The sequence below is a fragment of the Trachinotus anak genome, unplaced genomic scaffold (genome assembly GCF_046630095.1).
Source record: "Trachinotus anak isolate AG129_WGS33_773 ecotype Australia unplaced genomic scaffold, CSIRO_AGI_Tana_v1 ptg000008l, whole genome shotgun sequence".
Lineage (NCBI taxonomy): Eukaryota > Metazoa > Chordata > Actinopteri > Carangiformes > Carangidae > Trachinotus > Trachinotus anak.
Window position 1 is genome coordinate 28,727,361 of NW_027273859.1, and position 20,619 is coordinate 28,747,979.

Here is a 20,619-nt window from a genome sequence, read left to right on the forward strand (position 1 = left end):
ATGGACTCACTGAACAACTGAATAAAAAAAATAAAAAAAAAACACAGACAAAAGATAAAATTACAACACATTGAAAGTGTGTCATTAACAGGTACAACTTTTATCTGCATTATTATTATTGCCTTTTAATAATAATTATAATACCTTTCTATCTTATTCCCTTTTTTGTTGTAATACCTTTTTATCTTATACGATCTTGTCATGTATGATCTATATTTTTTGTGTTTTATCTTGAAGCACATTGAATCTCTGTATGAAATGTTCTATTGAAATAAACCTGACTTTTTTTATTTACTATAATTTATCCATATTGTAATTTTGAATCAGAGGATGTTGCTTATTGTCCAAATTCTAAAGCTCTAGGAGTCAGATTTTTATCCTGTGAAAATAAACTTGACTTAATGAACAAATAAGTCAAACACAAATCAACACAAAATTCAAAAACACAAGCCCACACACAGAACAGCTAAAGACACAAATGAAACACAAAAAACTCATACAGGGATAAAAAAAGACATTTAAGACACAGAAACAGACAGATGGAGAGTAACCACGGTCTAAGGTCTATAAACACACACGGGGCAAATGGAGTCGGACACTGCACCGGTAACCATGGCAGCATGACCCTCATCAACAATGCAGGCCTAGATCATGACTGGATCATCTATCACTGTGAGAGAGTGTGTGTGTGTGTGTGTGTGTGTGTGTGTGTGTGTGTGTGTGTGTGTGTGTGTGTGTGTGTGTGTGTGAGGAATAGCAGTTAGAGAGAGTGAGATAGAGACAGTAACAGAACAAGAAAAGAGGAGATATAAAGAGATTGTGTGTGTGTCTGCCCCAAATGGGAGTTCACAGACTGAAACAAACAACCAAACAATAGCTGTGTGTCTGTTAATAGAGTGTCCTGCTTCCATACAGCAGCAGATCTAATCTTACACTCTTTCTATTTACTGAGTTGAACACAGCCTCCAAACATTTTCAGCCTCTTGTGTTTTAACTTGCAGGACACTTCCAGTGTGATCACAGTGTCTGCTCAGATCTTGTACACTCTCTCTGTTTGTCATTTTCCAGCTTTTAATCCATTTGCAGATATTAAAAATATTTTCTTAACCAAAATATTATCCAAAAAAACAAAAACAAAAGCTTGAAACTCTTGAATGTATCAACAAATTCTTACACAACAGAATTAATTATGTTATTGGTTGTTAACTGTGTCGTACATCAGGTGAGGAAGGATGCAGGATGTGGATCATTAAGGTGGGTCTCTGAGAGGACTGGAAAACCAGGCTGAACCTAGTCCTCCTGCGTAGATGAAACAGTCCTCCCGAACAGAGAGCAGCAGTAATGAAATGTTCAGGCAGCTCCTGTCAAGCTGGTAACTGGTAAGTTTCATGATGCCTGAGTTTACAGTATGAGTTTCTCACATGATGAATGAAGAGCGTAGCAGGTCACAGTAAATCCCTTCATATGACTCTGACTGATCTGTAGCACCTTTAACTAACAGTGGAGTTAAAGTCTGACTTATGTTCATTACCTCCTGATGTTTTCACTGATTTACTTTCACTGGTTTAAAGTGTTTAGTGAGACTGATGAGCATCTGAATAACCAACACCTGGTTAAAATATGATCATGTGATATTTCTTGAATTTACACCCTGAATGCACCGTCACCATCAGACTGAGTCTAGAAATGTGGACCTCAGCTACTGTGGTCCTATTATTCTTTTTCCTGATGATGCTTCTACTAAAAACCCAAGTTCATTAGATGAAGGTAGAAACCTGGAAGATTTCTGTTTGGAAATCATCCTCAGGTCCACCCTGAGGCAGCAGAGCTCAGTCTGTGTTTCAGAGGAGCTCTTTACCACCACAGTGAGCAGCTGGGCATCAGTCAGCAGTGTGTATTGATGAGCAGACAGCAGAGACACTTGCAGCTCGGAGGTGATTAGCTGCTGTCTGTCTTCTGTCAATCACAATAAGGAGCCATTATTAAACCTGCTTCTAATGACAGTACACAGGGACACTGTTAACACTGTGATGATTAGTATCGGCTCAGTCAGTGTTACCATCATCACCACATAACTGTAGCCCCCCCCCAACAACCACTGTCCTCACTGCCTTTAACTAACAACTGATCATCAATATAATATCCAATGTCATCATCTTTACAAACTGTCAGGTAATTGATTGTTAGCTCTGCCATCATCACTGCCATCAATATCACACCTAATCATTTCACTATTATTGTAAGAAGGAACAATAGATCCACCATCAGTGTCTAATGTCTTCACCCAGCAGCAGCTGCACTGACACAAAGTTACAAACTAAACTTGTTAAATGATTTTATGACTCGACCTTAAAGGAAATTAGTTCATTTAAGCAAAACACAAAATGCAGTAAATGTAAAAAACAAACAAACAAACAAACAAGTAACTGTTATATAAACTGCAATGAATTTATTCAATGTAATTTACATTTTGCTCTTCATCTTCATTAAATACAACACACCTCTATATCCATGTTTTAACTTCAGTCTTTATCCCTCTGAATTCAGTTTCAAATGTGCTTTAATTCCTGTTTGAGACAAAATGTTAAGTTTGTGATGATGTTTTCATGTTTTTCATCAAAAATCTTCTTTTATTTAAAGCACATGCTTGTTTTTCTCACTAAGCAGCATTTAACCTTAAACTCCTGATGATATTAGATTCTATATGAAGCTGTAATCACCATATTCCACTGAGTGTAGGTAGGAATGTCTTTCTCCATATATTATAAACACTACATGTCTTCACTGTATCTTCACTGTGCATCACTGTGTTCTATATTAGTGTGTTAGTTGTGTAGTCGTGTCGTTTGTGCAGCAGTGCGACCAGGACAAACTCCTGTGTGCTGCTTGTGTTCAAAAAATAAAGTGATTCAGATTCTGAGACCAATAAGACAAAACTCTGACATCAGTAGCTAACAAATAGGTAAACACCCCAGAACTAGAATAAAACAAATAGACCAACATCTTCACCGCTCCAATAAATCACAAACACCTACTGTACCCTGAGAGGATGTACACACAGAGAACACACACTCTCTCTCTCACACACACACACACACACACACACAGGAAAGTAATAAGAGTAAAATAGTGTAATATAAAATCGAAAAATTCTCACTTGCAGTTTTCCACATAAAAGGCGTCTCGCCGTGGGGGTCGGTTCATTTATCAGCCGGCTGGTCTATAAGTTCACGCCTCAGTGGGCCGCACCACTATTTATTAGGTGGGTTTTCTATGAAGAGCTGCATTGATTGTGAATAGTTTAAGTTGATGAATGTGTGGATATTATTTATTAAGGCAGCAGGCCGGGAGATTAATGCCCGGTTATTGTTTATTACAGTGGAGAGAGGAGGGAGGAGGAGGTAAAGCATAAACACCTCCATCACACACACACTCACACACAGACACACACACACACACACACACACATACACAGGTATGTGCATGTGCAGCCAAAATATTTGCACACAGAAGCACATTCAAATACGTCCTTGTGCACAAATGAATAAAAATCTGCAAACTTGTGTGCACAGTCATACATATGCATGAATTACCACACAGGATTTGGGTATTTCTACTGTACCTCACAGTACTTAGAAGAGCAGGTCAGGAAAACATCCCCACAGTGGAGGGCTTAGTCACAAATACAAAAACACAAACTTGCACTAAGGCCATGTTCAGCATCAGCAGAGTGTGAAACGTCTTTCATTTCAATGAGAGCAGCCCGCTGGCGCAGCAGGACTCCGGCACAAAGGAAACAGAGTTGTTCAAGAAAAAAGTTGAACCTCACTCAACTTTTGATGCCTTGAAATGTGAGCAATGTAATGCTACTGTTTACCCAGTGATCAGGGAAACACTGTCACTGTGATTTCCCACAGTGTTTTTGGCATCCTTGAATCCATCAATCACAAAACTAAAGACCTCCTGAATCACATTTCATCATCTCACAGGTACCAACGCTGCCTCTTGTGTTTTTTAATGCAGGTTAGATTTTCTTTTCTTCTTAAAAAGCCCAAATTCAGCAAAAGAAAAGCTTTAAATTAAAATCGCACAAGCAGGGCTGCAACTAATTAATATTTTTATTATCTTTACAAAACAGGAAATCAGAAAATAGTGAAAAATGCTGGATATAATTTCCCAGAGCATGAGCTGATGTCCTCACATGTCTCTTATTTTGTCCAACCAACAGTTGAAAAGCCAAAGAGATTCAGTTTATAATTATGTAAAACACTGAAAAGCAGAAAACCCTCAAAACTGAGAAGCTGAAACCAACAAATGTTTCACATTCAAAACTAACCACTAATCACCTGATCATTATAGCTCTATAAACAATACTAATATTCTGATAAGACTAATATTTCTGTTGACTGATGCTATAAAACAATCTCTCTCTGTTACTGCGCAGAACTGAGCATCATCTCTCTCGGTGCCCGTTAGCATCACGGTGTTACAGCCTGTTGACAGCACAGACGGCCAAATATGTTCAGAGTCAACACCGCGACAGGCTAACACAACACCGGAGAGATGCTTCGATTTGGTTCACGGGCAAACTAATCATACTTGTTTTGGGCGGGTGATGAGAGTAAAAACCTGGCTGCAGTGTCATTCTCACTCAGTCTCGCCTCCGTGTGTGTGTGTGTGTGTGTGTGTGTGTGTGTGTGTGTATCTGTGTGTGTGTCAGCTTGAGTGTGATCTATAAAATTAGTCATTTTCAACATGTCTGTGAAATGTGGTTCAGGACAATAAACCTTGTGTTGCCTTTCAACACAACATGTGGTAACAACAACAGTGAGTGTCAACGTGTCACTGTGTCCACACCTTTAACACATGAGCTGGTGAAAGAGGCAAAATGTGTGTGTGAGACCTGAACTGCCAACCAGCTCCTCACAGGTCCATCAATAACATGACATGGGAATGAAGCTTCTTGGCACAAACACACGCGTGTTTTCATTTCGTTTTGCCAGAGGTCAAGAAGGTGTTTGGTTTAAAATAAAAAACTGAACTGCAGAAAAACACCAAAAAAACTACAGCTCTGCCAAACAAAGAGAAACCCAACAAGTGTCAGCCTCTCTCATCAAATCTCTGTAAAACAATGACTTCTGGGCAGGTTATTTCATTGTGATTTCAAAATAAAAGCCTCTATACAGATAGCCTAAATGAAAAACTGCTCAAAACCTTTTTAACTTTTATCAATACTAGCGCTATTTATCCTTTTTATTTTACTTTTTCAAAGGCAACAAATGTCTCCAGCTGAATTTTGACTTTGGAGTTTACATCTTTAAGCCTCCAGCCCACTGTGATGCTCTTTTTTAATCTGTATTTATTTCAGTATTGTGTGATTTAATTTATCTCTTTAACATTTAATTGCATGGTTTCATTGAATTTCCCTCTAACTGTATAATACATTTTATAGTTAAAATTATTTTTGCAATAGCAAATATATTTATTCTATAATATTTCAACATGTCTTTTAGCTCAGTTTCTATATGACTTTATAGTACGTTGTCTATTAGGACTCCAACGTGTTGTTGTAACTGACCTGTCACACAAACCAACAGACTCGTTTTGACTTTTCTTGGCTGACTGGACTGTTGAAAAGCATGCTGGGAAATACAGGTAAAGTAGAAGTGGACATGCTGAGTTGAGTTCAACAGTAAATCACATCACTAGATCAACTAATAACTGCTGGAGCGTCAAATCTCACAAATCTCACATCATGAGATAAAAGGTGCCGGCAGGTTTCTGTGTTGATTTTGGACTCAACCTCAGTGAGTCAGTGGGTCTGTGTGTGTTTGCAGCGTGCAGTGATGCGGGGTGAAGTGTGTTGATTGACCCGTATGGAGTCGGTCTAATCCATATGGAGTTATATCTGCGCTGTGAGGACGACTCCTCTGTCCGCCTCATATGAAGACATTATTCCCCCGAGACCAGCAGCTATAAATCACTGCTCCAGCCTCGTCAATACCCAATCAATGACTCTCTGAACAAACACACACACATATACTGTATGTATGTGAGCAGACATATGCACATCCAAATAAAATCACTGGTAGACCCTTAAACAAAAACACTCAACTCCTTTTCCTTCATCCCCTCTTTTCTCTGTTCCTCCATAAACATCCATCTCTCTTGTTGTTTCTCTCTCTCTCTCTCTTTGACTGTATTGACCAACCTATTAAAGCAGAAAGCTCACATAATGTCCTCTCTTCAACCAGCTCAGCTCATCAGCTGAGCCTCGAACTAAAACCAAGCAATCAGCCAATATCATATCACCACAGAGGCTGCCTTAGGCTGTTTTTATTTTTTTATTCATGGGGGTGGTGACGACTGTGGATTATGGGTAGTGTAGTTTAAGAAGAAACTGTGGTCATCAAGGAGACCCTACAAATGTCTTAACTGTTGATGTTTTCCAAATAACACTGGACACTTTCACCACTTTAGAATCATTTGTTGTTGTTTAATAGTGCGTTCACTGCCACTGTGCTGCAGAGTTTCCTGCTTTAATCCTGTTTGTGGTTTATCTGACCAGGTACAATGACACAATTTTAAGTGCAGTGGCCCAAACAGAGACAACAAGATGCCTTGAAATGCCTCAGGCCTCTGCGAACTGTTTTCTACAGTGGCCCAGAAGGGTCAATGCAACACAAATGCAAAAGCCACAACACAAATGCAAAAGCCACAACACAAATACAAAAGCAACAGCACAAATAGAAAATTCCTGTTGTGGCTTTTGCATTGTGTTGACTGATCTGGGCCACAGCAGTAATCTGACTCTATTATAGAAATCTACTTACTAGCAGTTGCTTTGTAAATAAAGTGTCTTGAAACTGAACTGTGGAAACAAAACAAAAAAGCAAAAGAAGACACAACATAGCTATACTGACATTAAAGTTGTTAAAATCCACTAGTGCAGATGCAACACAAAGTAGATTTCGTTTTAGTGGCAAACATGACAGATAAAAATAGACTTAGAGGGAATTTCTACCAGCCCGTCCATCACAGTGATGGATCAGTATTGGTTACTCCTGCGGCTACACACTGACAAAAAGAAAAAAAGTCATTTTTCAACACATCTGTGTGTCTAGCAGGGACAGCACACATCTGTGTTAGTGCTGAATGCAAATATGTCCTCACTGCTGGGTGATAAATCTCCTAAATGTCAGCTGTTTATCAACAGAGAGAAACAGTCTTGCTTCGGCCCGACATGCAAACAGTTTGAGTTAATTGTGTTTTGAGAATTTTCTCAGCTCACAGAGCAGCGGGTCAGCTTTCAGCATGAGAGGGGCTACATGTTGTATCCTAACATCAAGAAATCTGTTATTATTTAAGACGTTACTTTTACTACAGTTATGAGCAGCAGATTCTTACGTTCCGTCATTTTGAAGAATAAAAAGATCTGAAACTAACAGATTCACTAAAAACAACAACTTGGTTTTAGGCATCTAGTGTCAGTTACAGTCCTGCACTGGAGGAGGTTTGATTTGATTTGACACTCTGTGGTATTGATGCTGTTAATTACCCACAATGCTCCTCTCACCTCAAAACTCCCAGTGAGCTGCAGCCCAGTAAAGTCAAGTAATTAACCAGAGATCCTGCAGCAGGTCTGACGACCTTCATTAGAGATACAAGCTCACTTCAATGACAACTGACAGATGATATTTGTCAAAGGTCAAACTCAATAAACAAAATCCTACAACAAATATATAATTAGTGATAATTGAATAAGGACTTAGATTTGAGCAGCAATTACTAATTTGTAGTATAAATGTTAATTAGCAGGTCAGGAGCCAGTCTGAGGTCCCACAGGTCTGGGTGGAAAATACCAACCTCAGCACTGCATGTCCTCATACTGCTGATGTCCAAAGGATGCAGTGGAAAAAAACATGTTTTCTTAAATTTTTTAAATAAAAAAGACAAGAGTTTTCAATAAATCAAATAAATCAGTCAATTAATTTCCACCTATGCCCTGCATCACATTTGGTCAGCCCTGCTTCTACACACCTCCACTGTTATCACATCTAAATAGACCAGACGTTACATGTGAAGTAGGAGCATTGGTGTAGAATATTAGTAGTTTAACTCACGCTGTAGTTATTCATGCCAGATACAACCGTTTTGTCATTACTGTATTGCACATGCACTGCAATACAAAATCTGCTGAAATGCTGCAAGACAAGACCCATTAAGTGAAAATATCACCATGAAAATTAATTTTAACATCATTAATATATAAAACAAGAAGCTGGTGACATTTTTCACATTCATGTTGTGAATTATTCTCCTCAGTTTTTCCAGTAAAACTCTGAACATGCCCCATTACTCCTCTGACTTAATATTATTACTGTGGTCCTCACGTGAGAAACAGAGAATATTGTACGTTTAAATGAACCACTGGAAAAGCTGGAGAGCAGTGAGCTGAGGCCAAATCATTGACAAAGCATTGGTATATAACAAAAACAAATGACAAATTTAACATTTAATTCCTCTGTAAAGTCAACTCTGTGATGATTCGTACTTTCAATCAGCTGTAAACTTTCTGTCCTCTGATATACAAGCGTGATTGTGTCCATATGCACATACATGGTTTATTCATAAACAACATCAGCCTCCAGATTGAGACCTGAACTGTGGACACTGGAGATCAAAGAGTTCAGTAAAAATACCCCATTTTCACTTAAAGCACTAATGACTCTTTTAAACACCAGTGCAGTAAACACATCCATCATAAAATCAGTGGTTATTAATTTAGGTCATTGCTGTGGTTTATACTGAGCTGTTTTGGTAATATGTCAGACCTGTGAGTGGAGATGCCGTCCTTTTTCCTGATTCATCACTCATCGCCATCTCAAAACTTAAACAGTATCCTGCATCCTGACACCAGTTTAAAACTGAACTGAGAGCACTTTCAAGGCCTCATCGACATAAACAAACTGCTCCTCTGATGATGGATTTTGTTGAAATGACACACTGGGGAAAAAATGACACGGAAGAAGAAAAAGTTCAGAAAAAGAAACAGTCAGCAGAAAAAAACAAACCTGAAAGAGATGGAGCTGAGAGGTGGTGTGTGGTGTTTTTTTCAAGCTGATATAAAGAGCCATCAGTCTTCAGCTCCAAATGTTCCCATCAAGTAAACATCAATAAATATGTATGAAGGTAGAGGGGGAGGGCGAGAGAGATGGGGAGAGAGAGGCGTGAAGAAATCAAGAAGGAAAAGAAAGAGAGGCCAATGGTGAAAAGCAGAGCGCCTTTATTCAGAGCAGTCACACTGCTTTAATGTCTGAGGACAGAGACGTGCCTCTTACACACTTTTTACACCAAAATTAGCAACTATAAGTATTTTTTTTTAGTGTCATCACATTCAGTTACAGAGCACACACACACACACACACACACACACACACACACACGGGAGAGAGAGGGGGCTGTTAGCTGTTAAAACTCCTGTCAGTGTCGAAGCCTCTGTGCGAGATGGTTGGATCTGTGATTGTAAAACTTATTTCGGGTCTGCAGCTCTCTCTTTAATCCCCGAGCAAAGTGTAGCTGCTGTGTTTCAGGTGTAACAGCACCGTGCTGGGCAGGTCACACATCTGTTTACAGTGTTTGTGCTCTGAAAGACGCGAAAGGAGCAAAAATTAGCAAGTTCAACCGGGTGTTGTGTTTACATCAATGCCAATCAGAGCCAATAAAAACCCACGTCCACTGCAGAGTCATTTGACCCGGGAGTGAATGCTGATTGTACCTTTTCCACTGCCAACAAAAGCCAGATGAATGGAAATGGGGCTTTGCAGATGGATTAAAAACAAACATCAAGGATGACAATGGTGTTATTCCACACGACGCCTCCACAACTGCTTTAGTGTTCCTTGTCATAGATTCTAAAAGTTTATGAACTCTACTGGAGGGCTGAGCACCATTCCTCCAGACTGTATTCCCTATTTTATTTGATGATGGTGATGGAGAGCACTGTCACTCCACAAGTTCCAATAGCTGTCCAACCACCTGAAAGACCCATAAAACCTCCTTGAGAACCACTAGAACCAGCTAAAGGACTTGTTGGACCTTATTAATTGCTGCTAGGTGCTGAAGGACAATTGGGACCACCTACTGGACACCGAGAACCTCCTCAACAACCACAAGGAACCCTTACAGGACCTGCAGACCATCTTCAGGGACTGTGAGAACATCCTACATGAGAGCTAAAACCAGTGTTGTGGAAGTTCACACCTCACAAGAGCTACAGTAGCTCCAAATTCAGCTCACACAGATTAAAATAAACTAGTTCCCGTTAATCTGCCTAAATTCTATAAACAATGACGGAGCAGAGAAATAAAATCTGAAGTGGATGCTCTTTGACTCATGATCTGAATCATCAACATTCAGGTGGAAGTCCTTGAGAATATCTTGTCTGGCCAGGTCAGAGGTGGAGGTGAGCCTGAGAACTATGCTGTGATGGACATACTGGTCTAATCCCAGTTCACAAAGTGTGAGGTACAGCGGGGCTTCAGAGCTCCAGGACTCTGTTCTGTTCGGCTTGTTCAGCTGAATTTTATCTGCTCCTCTGTCCCATAAAACCTTCCTATTGACAGGCAGCTCCACATCGACCCTCCCTCCCCCCGCCATATCCAGCCCACATTTTTCTTCCCTATGAGTATTAGTTTATTGAATAAGTGGCATCTGTTTTCCTGGCCCCGTCACCGTAAGGCGAGGTATTTCTCACTGACGCACAGCGCTGATTTATACGCCGCTCTGATTCTCCCCGCAAAAAATAAAGCTAAGCAAAAAATTTCCAATACGTCCTCCGCCCCCCCGACACACACACACACAAATCCAAACACGCGCACACATTTACTCTTCCTCCATCCATGCTGTATATAATTAAGTTGGCAGTCGTTATACACACTCGAACACTTTTACACTCTCTAAACTCTCATCCACAAAGTCCCACTTTCTGTAACACAAACGTTGTGATGATGACTCATAAATTATAAGTACGTGTCTGGTTTGCCGGCTTCCTCTGAAAAACTGCAGCAACAGTTTAGAAATATTGTCATGCTGTGTCTTGTTCTTAATGTTTGAGCTGTAGTCCAGGGTATATTGAAAAAAGATATAGAGAAGATATAAACAACATGGATGTTGTTTAGAGTCATTTTGCTTCCTTAGCTGAAAGGAAAAATCTTATCTAATTCTCTTTTAAGTCATTGACAGTTACAGGAAAAAACTTCTATCTAGCTCTTGATTAAAAAATATCATTTTGGGAATCTCAGGACTTTGACAGTGACAACAAAGGTTGTGTATACATAATATATTTCTCCATGATGCTGTCTTAATTGTCAAAATCTTGATGTTGATTGCCCCGAAGCTCAAAGAGTAACTTCATGGTTCATCAAACTTCTAAAACAGACATAGCATAGACTCTCTCATGTTTTGTATCCAAAAAATTGAACCTTGGGTCCAAAAAGTCCAACACGATGCACTGATACTGAGTTTGAACAGTAATTTCATTAAAAAGCAGCTGAGTCAGGTGCTTGGAGAAATTTTCTGGATATTTTTCAACCTTTTTGGTGGTAAAATGTTTTTTGTTAAAGGGATTCATTTCATACTGGTCACAAGACATATCTGCATTGTCTTAATGCTCCACAAATAACAATTCAGCCAATCCAGATAGCTTACAACTCATTCTTCTTCATACTGAAATATGACACATGGAGAGAAAAGAAAAACATAACTAAATGAACTGTTTATGATATTCTGTGCATTGAGTTATAAAGAGACAGCATTACCTGCAGCTCTGATGTTAATAAAGGCCTTGTCTGTTCACAGGTGCTGTCTTACCTGTCTGGATTCTGCGGACACACGTGCATCTGCAGCAGGATCCTCTGGGTGAAGGTTTTGAAGCACTGGCCACACTTCCACAGGTGCCAGTCGCTGAACTCGCTGCTCAGCTGGCTGGTGGAGGTTGGGCTCGCGAGGACTCGCTGGTTCTTTGACCCCAGCTGGCCGAAACCCGAGTCCGACGGCACCCCGACCCCAACCTTGTCCAGCAGGGAGAAACTCCTAGAGCAAGGGGAGTGGGGGAAGACCATGGAGCGCATGAGGGTGGTGGAGGGGGTAGAGGAGGAGGAGGAGGAGGAGGGCTTGCCGTTCTTGCTGAAGGATTGGAGGGACTCCTGCCTGGTCATGGCCTCCACCACCGTGCCTGGGACGTTTACTGGAGACAAAAAGTAAAAGGCCAGAAATGACTCGGTTAAGAATGTATTTCGCAATTCATGGGAATTTTGAGAAAGACAGACTTTCACAATAAAAGTCCCCCTAACTGAGAGAAGATAAAACTGCTCCTTGCAACAGATCTATGGTGTTGGTGACTGATGAAACCATGATAACAGCAAGCCAGTGGCATCCTTACTAAGACAGGCTAGTTTGACTTCAGCTATGACTTCAACCAGGAGGCTAGCTAGGCCTGTTGAGCTTGGGCACATGACCAAAACTCAAGAAGATGCTAAAGACAAACAAAAATACTTGACCTTCTGTCACTGCAACTCAGATGTGGTTAAGTGATAGAAAATAGACAGACTCACCGACATGAAGTAACTTTTGAGGTGACTTGAGTTTTATCTGTCACCAGGATAAATTACAGTCTGTGTGCCACATTTGATGAGTAAAAGTTAATCTGATGATTTATCGCTGAGATGGAAAAACAAAGCCAGGACCACAATGTCCCCACTGAGTACAGAGCTGCCTGACAGGCCCTGGGAAAACTGCAGCTCCTGGTTCCAGAGAATGAAGTTATGGGTCTTGTTAGGCTCTTTGGAGCCTGGTCATTAGTACACTTAGATATACACTGTCCCTCTGTCAATAACTGCAGAAATGTTTCTCAAGCTATGACTCAGGGTTTTGCACAGGTTAGGGTGAACGGCAAATGTTACTTCTACTAATTCAGATATCTGCATTAAGAACATTACAGCTAAACTCAAAGTGTGTTTTTATTTCAATTATTGTTTTAATTTAATTTGTCCATTGTGAATTTTATTCTCCACGTTTTTGTGGAGGAGCTCACACATGAATTTGTTCTGTTTGGCACTTTGCTTTGTGAAAAATATGTGAACATAAAAGCTGGTGAGATAATCGTATGAAGCAGAGAAGATGAAGAGGTTTAGGATACAGAAGTGTTGCTTGTGAATAAAACAGTCAAGTACAAATTACATTAACAGAAAAAAAGACATTACATGAAAGTGGGTAAATTAGATTTTGGGTGAACCAGCTGATGCCAGCTGTCCTCACTTGACCCAGAATTCAACTGTGTTCTGTTCTGTGGTCTGACAGACCTGGAGTCTAAAACCCTTCATTATGTTTAAGATGACATTAAGAGGGTTTGTCTTACTTTAACTCACTCTCTTTTCATTCTGTAAAACTGGTTTGCTTGGGAAAAAAGTGGCATGTGGACTATTTCACTTTGACACCAACATTGAGTGACCTTTGGGCCATGACCATGACCTTTTCTAAACCTTAATTAAATCATTTTAGTTCCCTAAACTTAGTCAAATGTAAAACATAGAAGCAAAACATCCACAGTACATCTGGACTCATTCTCATGTTTCAGAACAGACCACGTACTAATCCAAGACTCTCATATTGTCTTTTTTTCCTTAACTAATTTTTTCATGTTGTCGTTTCCAGCATTTGACATTACATGAATGAACAGCCCGTCTCGAACGTGCTGCACCTCTGCAGTCCGGTTGTCATGACCATTTCCCATCTTTCATCAGCTCACCTCTGCCATCAGGCCACCAGGCTCCATTGATCCTCTAATAACCTTATGAGGAGATAATTACACCATTTGTAAGTTGCCTGACGGCACTATTGACGCCCGCGTTACGTGCCACTCGCCCACACTTAATTCATTTTGCTACAAACATTGCATATACAAAAAATGCAAGTCAATACGGTTTGGGCTGCGCATGAAATGCATCATCAAAATGGGAGAATTATGCAGATGCAGTCTGCAACACTGCAGAGTCTGTGTTTGTCTCTTCCAATACAGACTGAAAACAGGCTCAGATCTCCAAGACAGAGCAGAGAACAAAGATTTTAAAGACACCTCCACAGGTGAGTTTGATAGTGAAGAGAATGTGGGCGGAGTCTCAGCCTTTATCTCTCCATCCGTCTTTCTGTTTGTCCATCAGTTCCAGTCTCATTTTAACACTAGTCCACACAAAACCTGTTAGGAGAATCCAGCCATTGTTGGTTTTGCTCTGCATACAGGATTTTTTGACAGCCTTGTCTTTTAAAATTATACTTTAAATTTTATACATGTATTATTATATAAACACCAATAAAACCGAACTAAATATGAAACAGTTTGGCTCAGTTGTGTCTTTGCTTCCTCTGAATGTTTCTCTTCTCTTTACTGGTATGAAGTACAGTTCAGTTTATGTTGCCAGAGCTTTGTTATGAATCAATGATGATAACGTTACCACTGCTTATAAAGTCTCATAAAATCAATACAGGCAATTATAAGAATGGTAATAATAATATGTCAAATAAAGAAGAGATGTCAGTATGAGGTACAGTGGAGTTTACTGCAGAGGTGGACAGAATGGAAAACCTCCTCCCTCTCCCTTCATCTCTTCTTCCTTCATCCACTCCTCCTTCAAACTCTTCATCCCTCTCTTTCTGTTTCCTTCAACTGTCCTCCTCTTTCTTCCTCTCCTCTGCTGGTGTCTACTCTTCCTCCCTTTTCTTTCCCATCATTCCCATCCTCCTCTATCTCTACTTTTTCTCTTTCCTCTTCTCTCCCCTCCATATGCTCCCTTCTTTCCTCACTTCTCCTCCTCTTTATGTCATGTTGCTATAAAAACACAGCTCATCTCCACATCACTCCTGCGGCTGCTGCTTCGTGCTGGAGAACAAGAGCTTGGAAGAAATGGGCTGAAGAAGAAGCTTAGAGGAAACGAGGAGGAGGAGAATGATGAAGAGAAGAAGGAGGAGGGAGAAATATGAAGAAGATGAGAAAGGGAGGAATATGAAGAGGAGCCCCCCCCCCTCCCCCGGTCAGTCCACATGTTGTTGTTGTTAGGCAGCGGCCGGGCTGCGGAGCGTCAAGCTGACAGGCTGTGATTGGATGGAACGTGCATGAGTAAACAACCACAGGGTGTGTGTGCTTTGAGGGTGTGTTGTGTGTGTGTGTGTTTGAGGGTGTGCATGTTTTCTTTGTTGTGTGTTGGTGTGTGGTTTGGCTCTAGTGTTTCTCTTTTCATCTTTAATGTGTGTGAGTGCTCACGTTCTGTGTGTGTGTGTGCAAGTGTACAGGGGAATGTGTCTTTAAAGGTGTGTGTGTGTGTGTGTGTGTGTGTGTGTGTGTGTGTGTGTGTGTGTGTGTGTGATGTAGAGGGTGGATTCTCGACCTGGTCCCAAGCAGGGCGACGTCGGGTCCGGTCCGGTCACGTCGGCCTATAACTAATTTAAAACAATGGCTTTTGACGGCCATTTAAGGAGCCCACATGTCTAATCAGGGTGAACAGGCAAGCTGTAACCATGGTGACAACAACTGTGTGACAGGGTAACACAGGCTCAGTGCTTCAGCTTACACTCTGTCGGGGTCGGGTCGGGTTAGGGCAGAAATAAGCAGCCGGAGCAGAGTTTGAATTTTCTGAAAGAAATGAAGCCTTACTGTCATATTTTTTGCAACTTAATGAAGTTTCATTCAGACAGATTCCAGCTCCTAATTATTTTCAGTTTTTTCTTAATTCAGAATTAATTGAATTCTTCAGTTTCATGGACTTAAATCTAAATCCAATTCTGAACCAGATGCATGTTCTCTGCCTGCAGCCACTGTGTTCTTGGGTTTGTTCCATTTGTTACTTCTTAAATTTATGAATTCATTATCTGTTATTTTTTCAGTTAGACCCCTGTTAGCTCTTCCTGGGATCCCCGTCAATTTACAGACAATATTTCAATGACAACAGATACATGAGTGCACATCCATACCATTCATACTCACAGTGAGACTCACAATACACAACACAACCCCTACGATGCACAATAATTGGATAACAATGTAATTGCTCTTAATTAAGTCTATTTGTTCCTGTTTTGAAAAGATTTTGGATCCTGGTTTTAATTAATGACACTAAATCTAGAATTTAGATCACTAGAATATTTTTGAATCACAGGATTTTAATTAGCATCTATTAAAAGCTGCAGTTGCTCTGGAGGATGATGGTCCATTAGAGTCCAGTCAGTCCTTATTTTTTTTGTCCTGATAAAAAACTGCCAGGATGTTGATCACCTGCATTAGAACGTTTCCAGGAGCTCTGTTGCCTCCTGTGGCTTCAGGTTTGTCACTATGTGGTTTCTGGTTCAGATCTCTGGGTTCACACTGATTTCAAGCAGCTGATTTTTGGCAGGAGACTTAACGGCACACTGGTCCAGTGAGGACAGGAATTGCAACCTTGTCTTGACTTGACAAAAGGACCTATTTTACATTACATATTTAATTAATCGACCCTCAGTCTTTTCGTTTTACATGCACTGACTGACTCCAGTGATGGCAGCTTTACTGACACATCCTGGAATGTCCAACTAACTTTGTACAATTATTTCCTCATCTTGGCTCAAACTGTCACAAAACAGTTTCATTTTCCTGCAGCAGCTTGTGGGTTGTAACGGCTTCAGTTTTCCTCTGCTCACAGTCACACACCACACTACCCAAACACAGCTACAGGGTACTGCAGCAGCACTGGTCAGCTCCCAGTACCGACGTGCTCTGCCAGTGTCCTCTGTACTAATAAAGGTCAAAGCTTTAAATGTCTGTTCCACTGAGGACACAAAGTCACAGTCCTGCTGTCTCCAGTGCAGAGCTCTGACATTACACTCGTGCTTTGCGGGCACAATCAGCAGATAACGATGCCGTGGAAAAACCAAATGCACTTAGTAGCTACATGTCTTTAATTCAGAGCAGAGCTGCCATCTCTCAGTTTGTACAAAAGAAGTATAATCTAATTTCTCTTCATTTGGATGTGAACAAACTTATTTCACTGCAGGGTGGAACAAAAGCAAATCCTCCTGCCGGTGTGTGTGCTGGTGCACGATGTATCTGTGTGTTCCAAAATGTGTGTTTTGTATGTCTGTGCTGTTGAGGAACAAATGTCTTCACAGGGACAAAGACAATGTCATCTAAAGCTGAGGACATGTGTCTTCCATTCTTCAAATGATGAAGTGGTTGATCGCTGGATCACTGGCTCTGGTGCACACCATTACTTTCACATATAATTACCATGTGACAGAGGTGGTACACCCACCTGAATCTGATGCAGTCCTGTTATAAACCGACCTACATGAAGGTATAATGTGTAGTTTTTTGAGATTTCTTATTTATTTTCTTATTTTATAATGTAAAGATCACAGTGGAATCAGTAAAAATCTCTACAACAGTTTTAACAAAAACTGAACTATAACCTTCATGATTTATTGCAGGACTGTTGGGTCAGAGTCTCTTAACTTTCAGCTTGGTGTTCCTAATAAACTGGCAACTCAGAGTCTGTCACTTTAGGACAATAGGTTGGATGGAAGCAGAGAAAATGACCTTTTGAGAAGAAAAAACCTTTTGATGATTAAAACTGTTATTAGGTTGTTAAGAGAATACACAGCTAAAACTTACTGTTGAATGGATAAATCTGTGAAATCATGTGATCTGAGTGTTTTTATTTTTGTTTTTTTTAAGTTATTTTTCAGGCCTTTTTTATGCCTTTATTACAGTTGCAGAGAGAGAGAGAGAGAGAGAGAGAGAGAGATAGAGATAGAGAGAGAGAGACAGGAACGATGGAGGGAGAGAGAGAGGGGATGACATGCAGCAAAGGGCCACAGGCCGGACTTGAACCCGGGCCACTGCGGTTGGGTCTAAGCCTCAATGGTATGAGCTCTACCAGGGGAGCCCCGGGGCGCTCCCCCCCATGTAATCTGAGTTAATAATTAAAGGCTGTCGTGCACCACTACACTGACAACTAGTTTTAATCTGCAGACCATGTGACATAAAACATTGATAACAATTGAGACATAAATATTTTCATCTTTCCAAATGTCATATTAGCTGTCACACAAACCTGGACTAGTGTCTGTAAGTTTCACCCAGGAGGGAAGGAAACACTGAGGAATCACTGAGCTCCAACAACAGTAACTTTGGTTCGACTGCTAAAGCCTCATATTGACCAGGATTTATCGTCTGAGGACCATGACTGTATGAGCCAGACTCCATGTTTCCATGTTCCACTGACACGACCATCGCTTCAGCCGCATCACGAATGTGGTTAAATTCAATTCTATATTCAGTTTTAGTTGAATAGGTTTTGTATGTAGGGGCAAAAACATGTCCTCATAAACAAAGTCATGCAGGAGTATGTGCAGAGTCCGCCCGAGTCCTGTCACGATGAACAATGTCATGTAAAAGAGTCGTTCCATCTGTAAAACAAACCAGTTTGTGGGCAAACGTCTCTAATTAGTAATCAGCACGATCTCATTTCACTGCGACTCTGTGAAAGACGAGCTCCTAATTCAATTCCTTTTCATTTAGATTCCACAGATTAAAACTCCTTCATGTCTTGGGTTCCTCTGTCAAATCCACAGAAAAAATTGTTTGAAAGAAAAATATATAAACAGGCTGACTGAGCAGAAAACTGGAGGAGATGTAAACAAAAAGAAATTGGTGACAGAAAAAGAGAGGATGGACAGAGGAAAGACAAAGGGAAAGGGGAGAAGACAGAGGGAGGTGGAGGTGGAAGAAAGAGAAAGTGGGAACGACAAGCAAACTGAGTAAAGATGCAACAAAACAAATTTTATGAATAATAATATTTTAATGTTCCATATTTTAATGAGAACTGTGTGTTGGGGGTCTGAACGTCCCATTTGTCACAGAAACATTAAAAAAGCTGAATTTAGGGAAATGGGATCAATCACCCAACATGACTTTTAGTTTCATGTTTTTCAGTCTGATAATGAGCAAAGTGAAGTAAACAGCTGAACGTAACATGAAACATGATGATTTTAGTCACGGTTTCAACAGGTGACTTCTCTAACTCTCACCAACAAAATAACAAGCGCAAGTATAAAATGATTTTTTTTTCTGTTGATTTGAAAAGGAGAAATTGATTTGAGGACAAGATGATTATGTGTTCACCACATCTGGTTTGTTTTTGAACGGAGAGAGTACCAGAGAGTGTTGCATTATGGGTTGTTTATAGCCTTAATGTTGCTCAGCTAGTGGGTGTTTTCAAGTCCTTTAATAGTGAGTCAGTCAGCTCTTAAAGTGTTTCCTTAGTTCTCTTGAACCTGTAGGAGTTTCTGACGGCTGCTGTAACCACGAAGGAAATGAATTAAAGACGAGTGAAGACGAGCCCACAGCGTCTCCTCGCGTCTTCACTGCAGAAATCAATCAGGTAGAAAATCTGTCGAACAGCCAAGAATCAGAGAGGTCACAGAGGATAATCTCAAGATGTCTAGAAGTCACGTCTTCTAATCAGGGCTGTCCTATAGTCGGGACATCTATTCAAAGTGACTCATCTGATTTTGCAACATAGCCTGAAAATTGTCAACCCAAACAAGAACCATGTGGACGTCCAAGTTGAAACACGAACATCATTAAATTACAACCAGGAGATTTTCATAAATCAGCAGAAATATGTTGACATATTATGGACAGTTCTACATAAAACACAGAAGTTCATAAATGTGGATATTTTTGTTTACAGAAGAAGAAGAGGATGATGATGAGAGGAGAACTTGCCTTTTCTTTAAAAAAAAAAAGAAGAAGAGAAAGAGATTTAAGAGGGCAGAGTGTTGCCTCTAGGCCACAGCATGCCCACATCTTAAATAAAAGACATCTCCCGCCTTGGTTTGGCTTGCTCAGCTGTTCAGACATAAATCAGACAGCAGCAGGTTTGTAAGAAACCTGTGTTCGCTGCGTTGTTTTTGTGGCAGCCCAAAGGCTCCCTTCCAGTCGCACAGTTTTAATACTGTCAGTAATAAAATTAAAAAGACATCCAAAGAAAACTGCTGGGTTTTTTTCTGCAGACAAACCAGATGCAGAGAAGTTCAACTTGTGTTTGGAGCCTTTAGAAACATTTAGCTGATGGTTTTATCAGTGTTGCTTTAACACAGAGCAGCTGAGGTAACTGAACTTCTCACCTTTTATTTAGAAGATGATCTTTCCATCACTTTAAACACCTTTTCCTTACTGTTCAGCTGATGTACATGTTTGACCTCCTTCAGACAGATGCACTTTACAGTAATCATCTGTTCTGGAAAGTGAACCAATGACCTGACGCAGTTTTAGAAGATGTTGTTTTATGACAGTAAACATTTTGTTTTGTTTCTGGAGCTGAAACTGCTATTCATCAAACACACAGGGAGACAAAGAAAAAGAAAAGGAAGGAGGAAAGGTCAGCAGTGTTTGCTCACAGTTCTCATCCTGAGCGATGCACTGCAGCGGGATGCCGAAGAAGGAAGTGTAGGAGTCATTGTACCAAACCAGCAGCTCCGTTCCTCTGGGGATATCCATGCACGCTCTGTAGAAGATACAGGACCTGGAAT

General features: G+C 40.5%; 1 protein-coding gene across 6 annotated transcripts in view; it reads right to left on the reverse strand.

Moving 5' to 3' along the window:
- prdm6 (PR domain containing 6) overlaps positions 1-20,619 on the reverse strand; it is a 93,554-nt gene that overhangs the window by 13,501 nt on the left and 59,434 nt on the right. For 5 of the 6 annotated variants that reach the window (XM_071484003.1, XM_071484006.1, XM_071484005.1 and 2 more), the window contains exons 6-7: positions 20,488-20,612; positions 11,872-12,247 (exon numbers count right to left, since the gene is read on the reverse strand). In XM_071484003.1, coding sequence (XP_071340104.1) covers positions 11,872-12,247; positions 20,488-20,612 — 501 coding nt within the window. Of the gene's footprint in view, positions 1-2,108; positions 9,647-11,871; positions 12,248-20,487; positions 20,613-20,619 lie in introns of those variants that run through there. The other variant, XM_071484008.1, reaches the window with a different exon arrangement.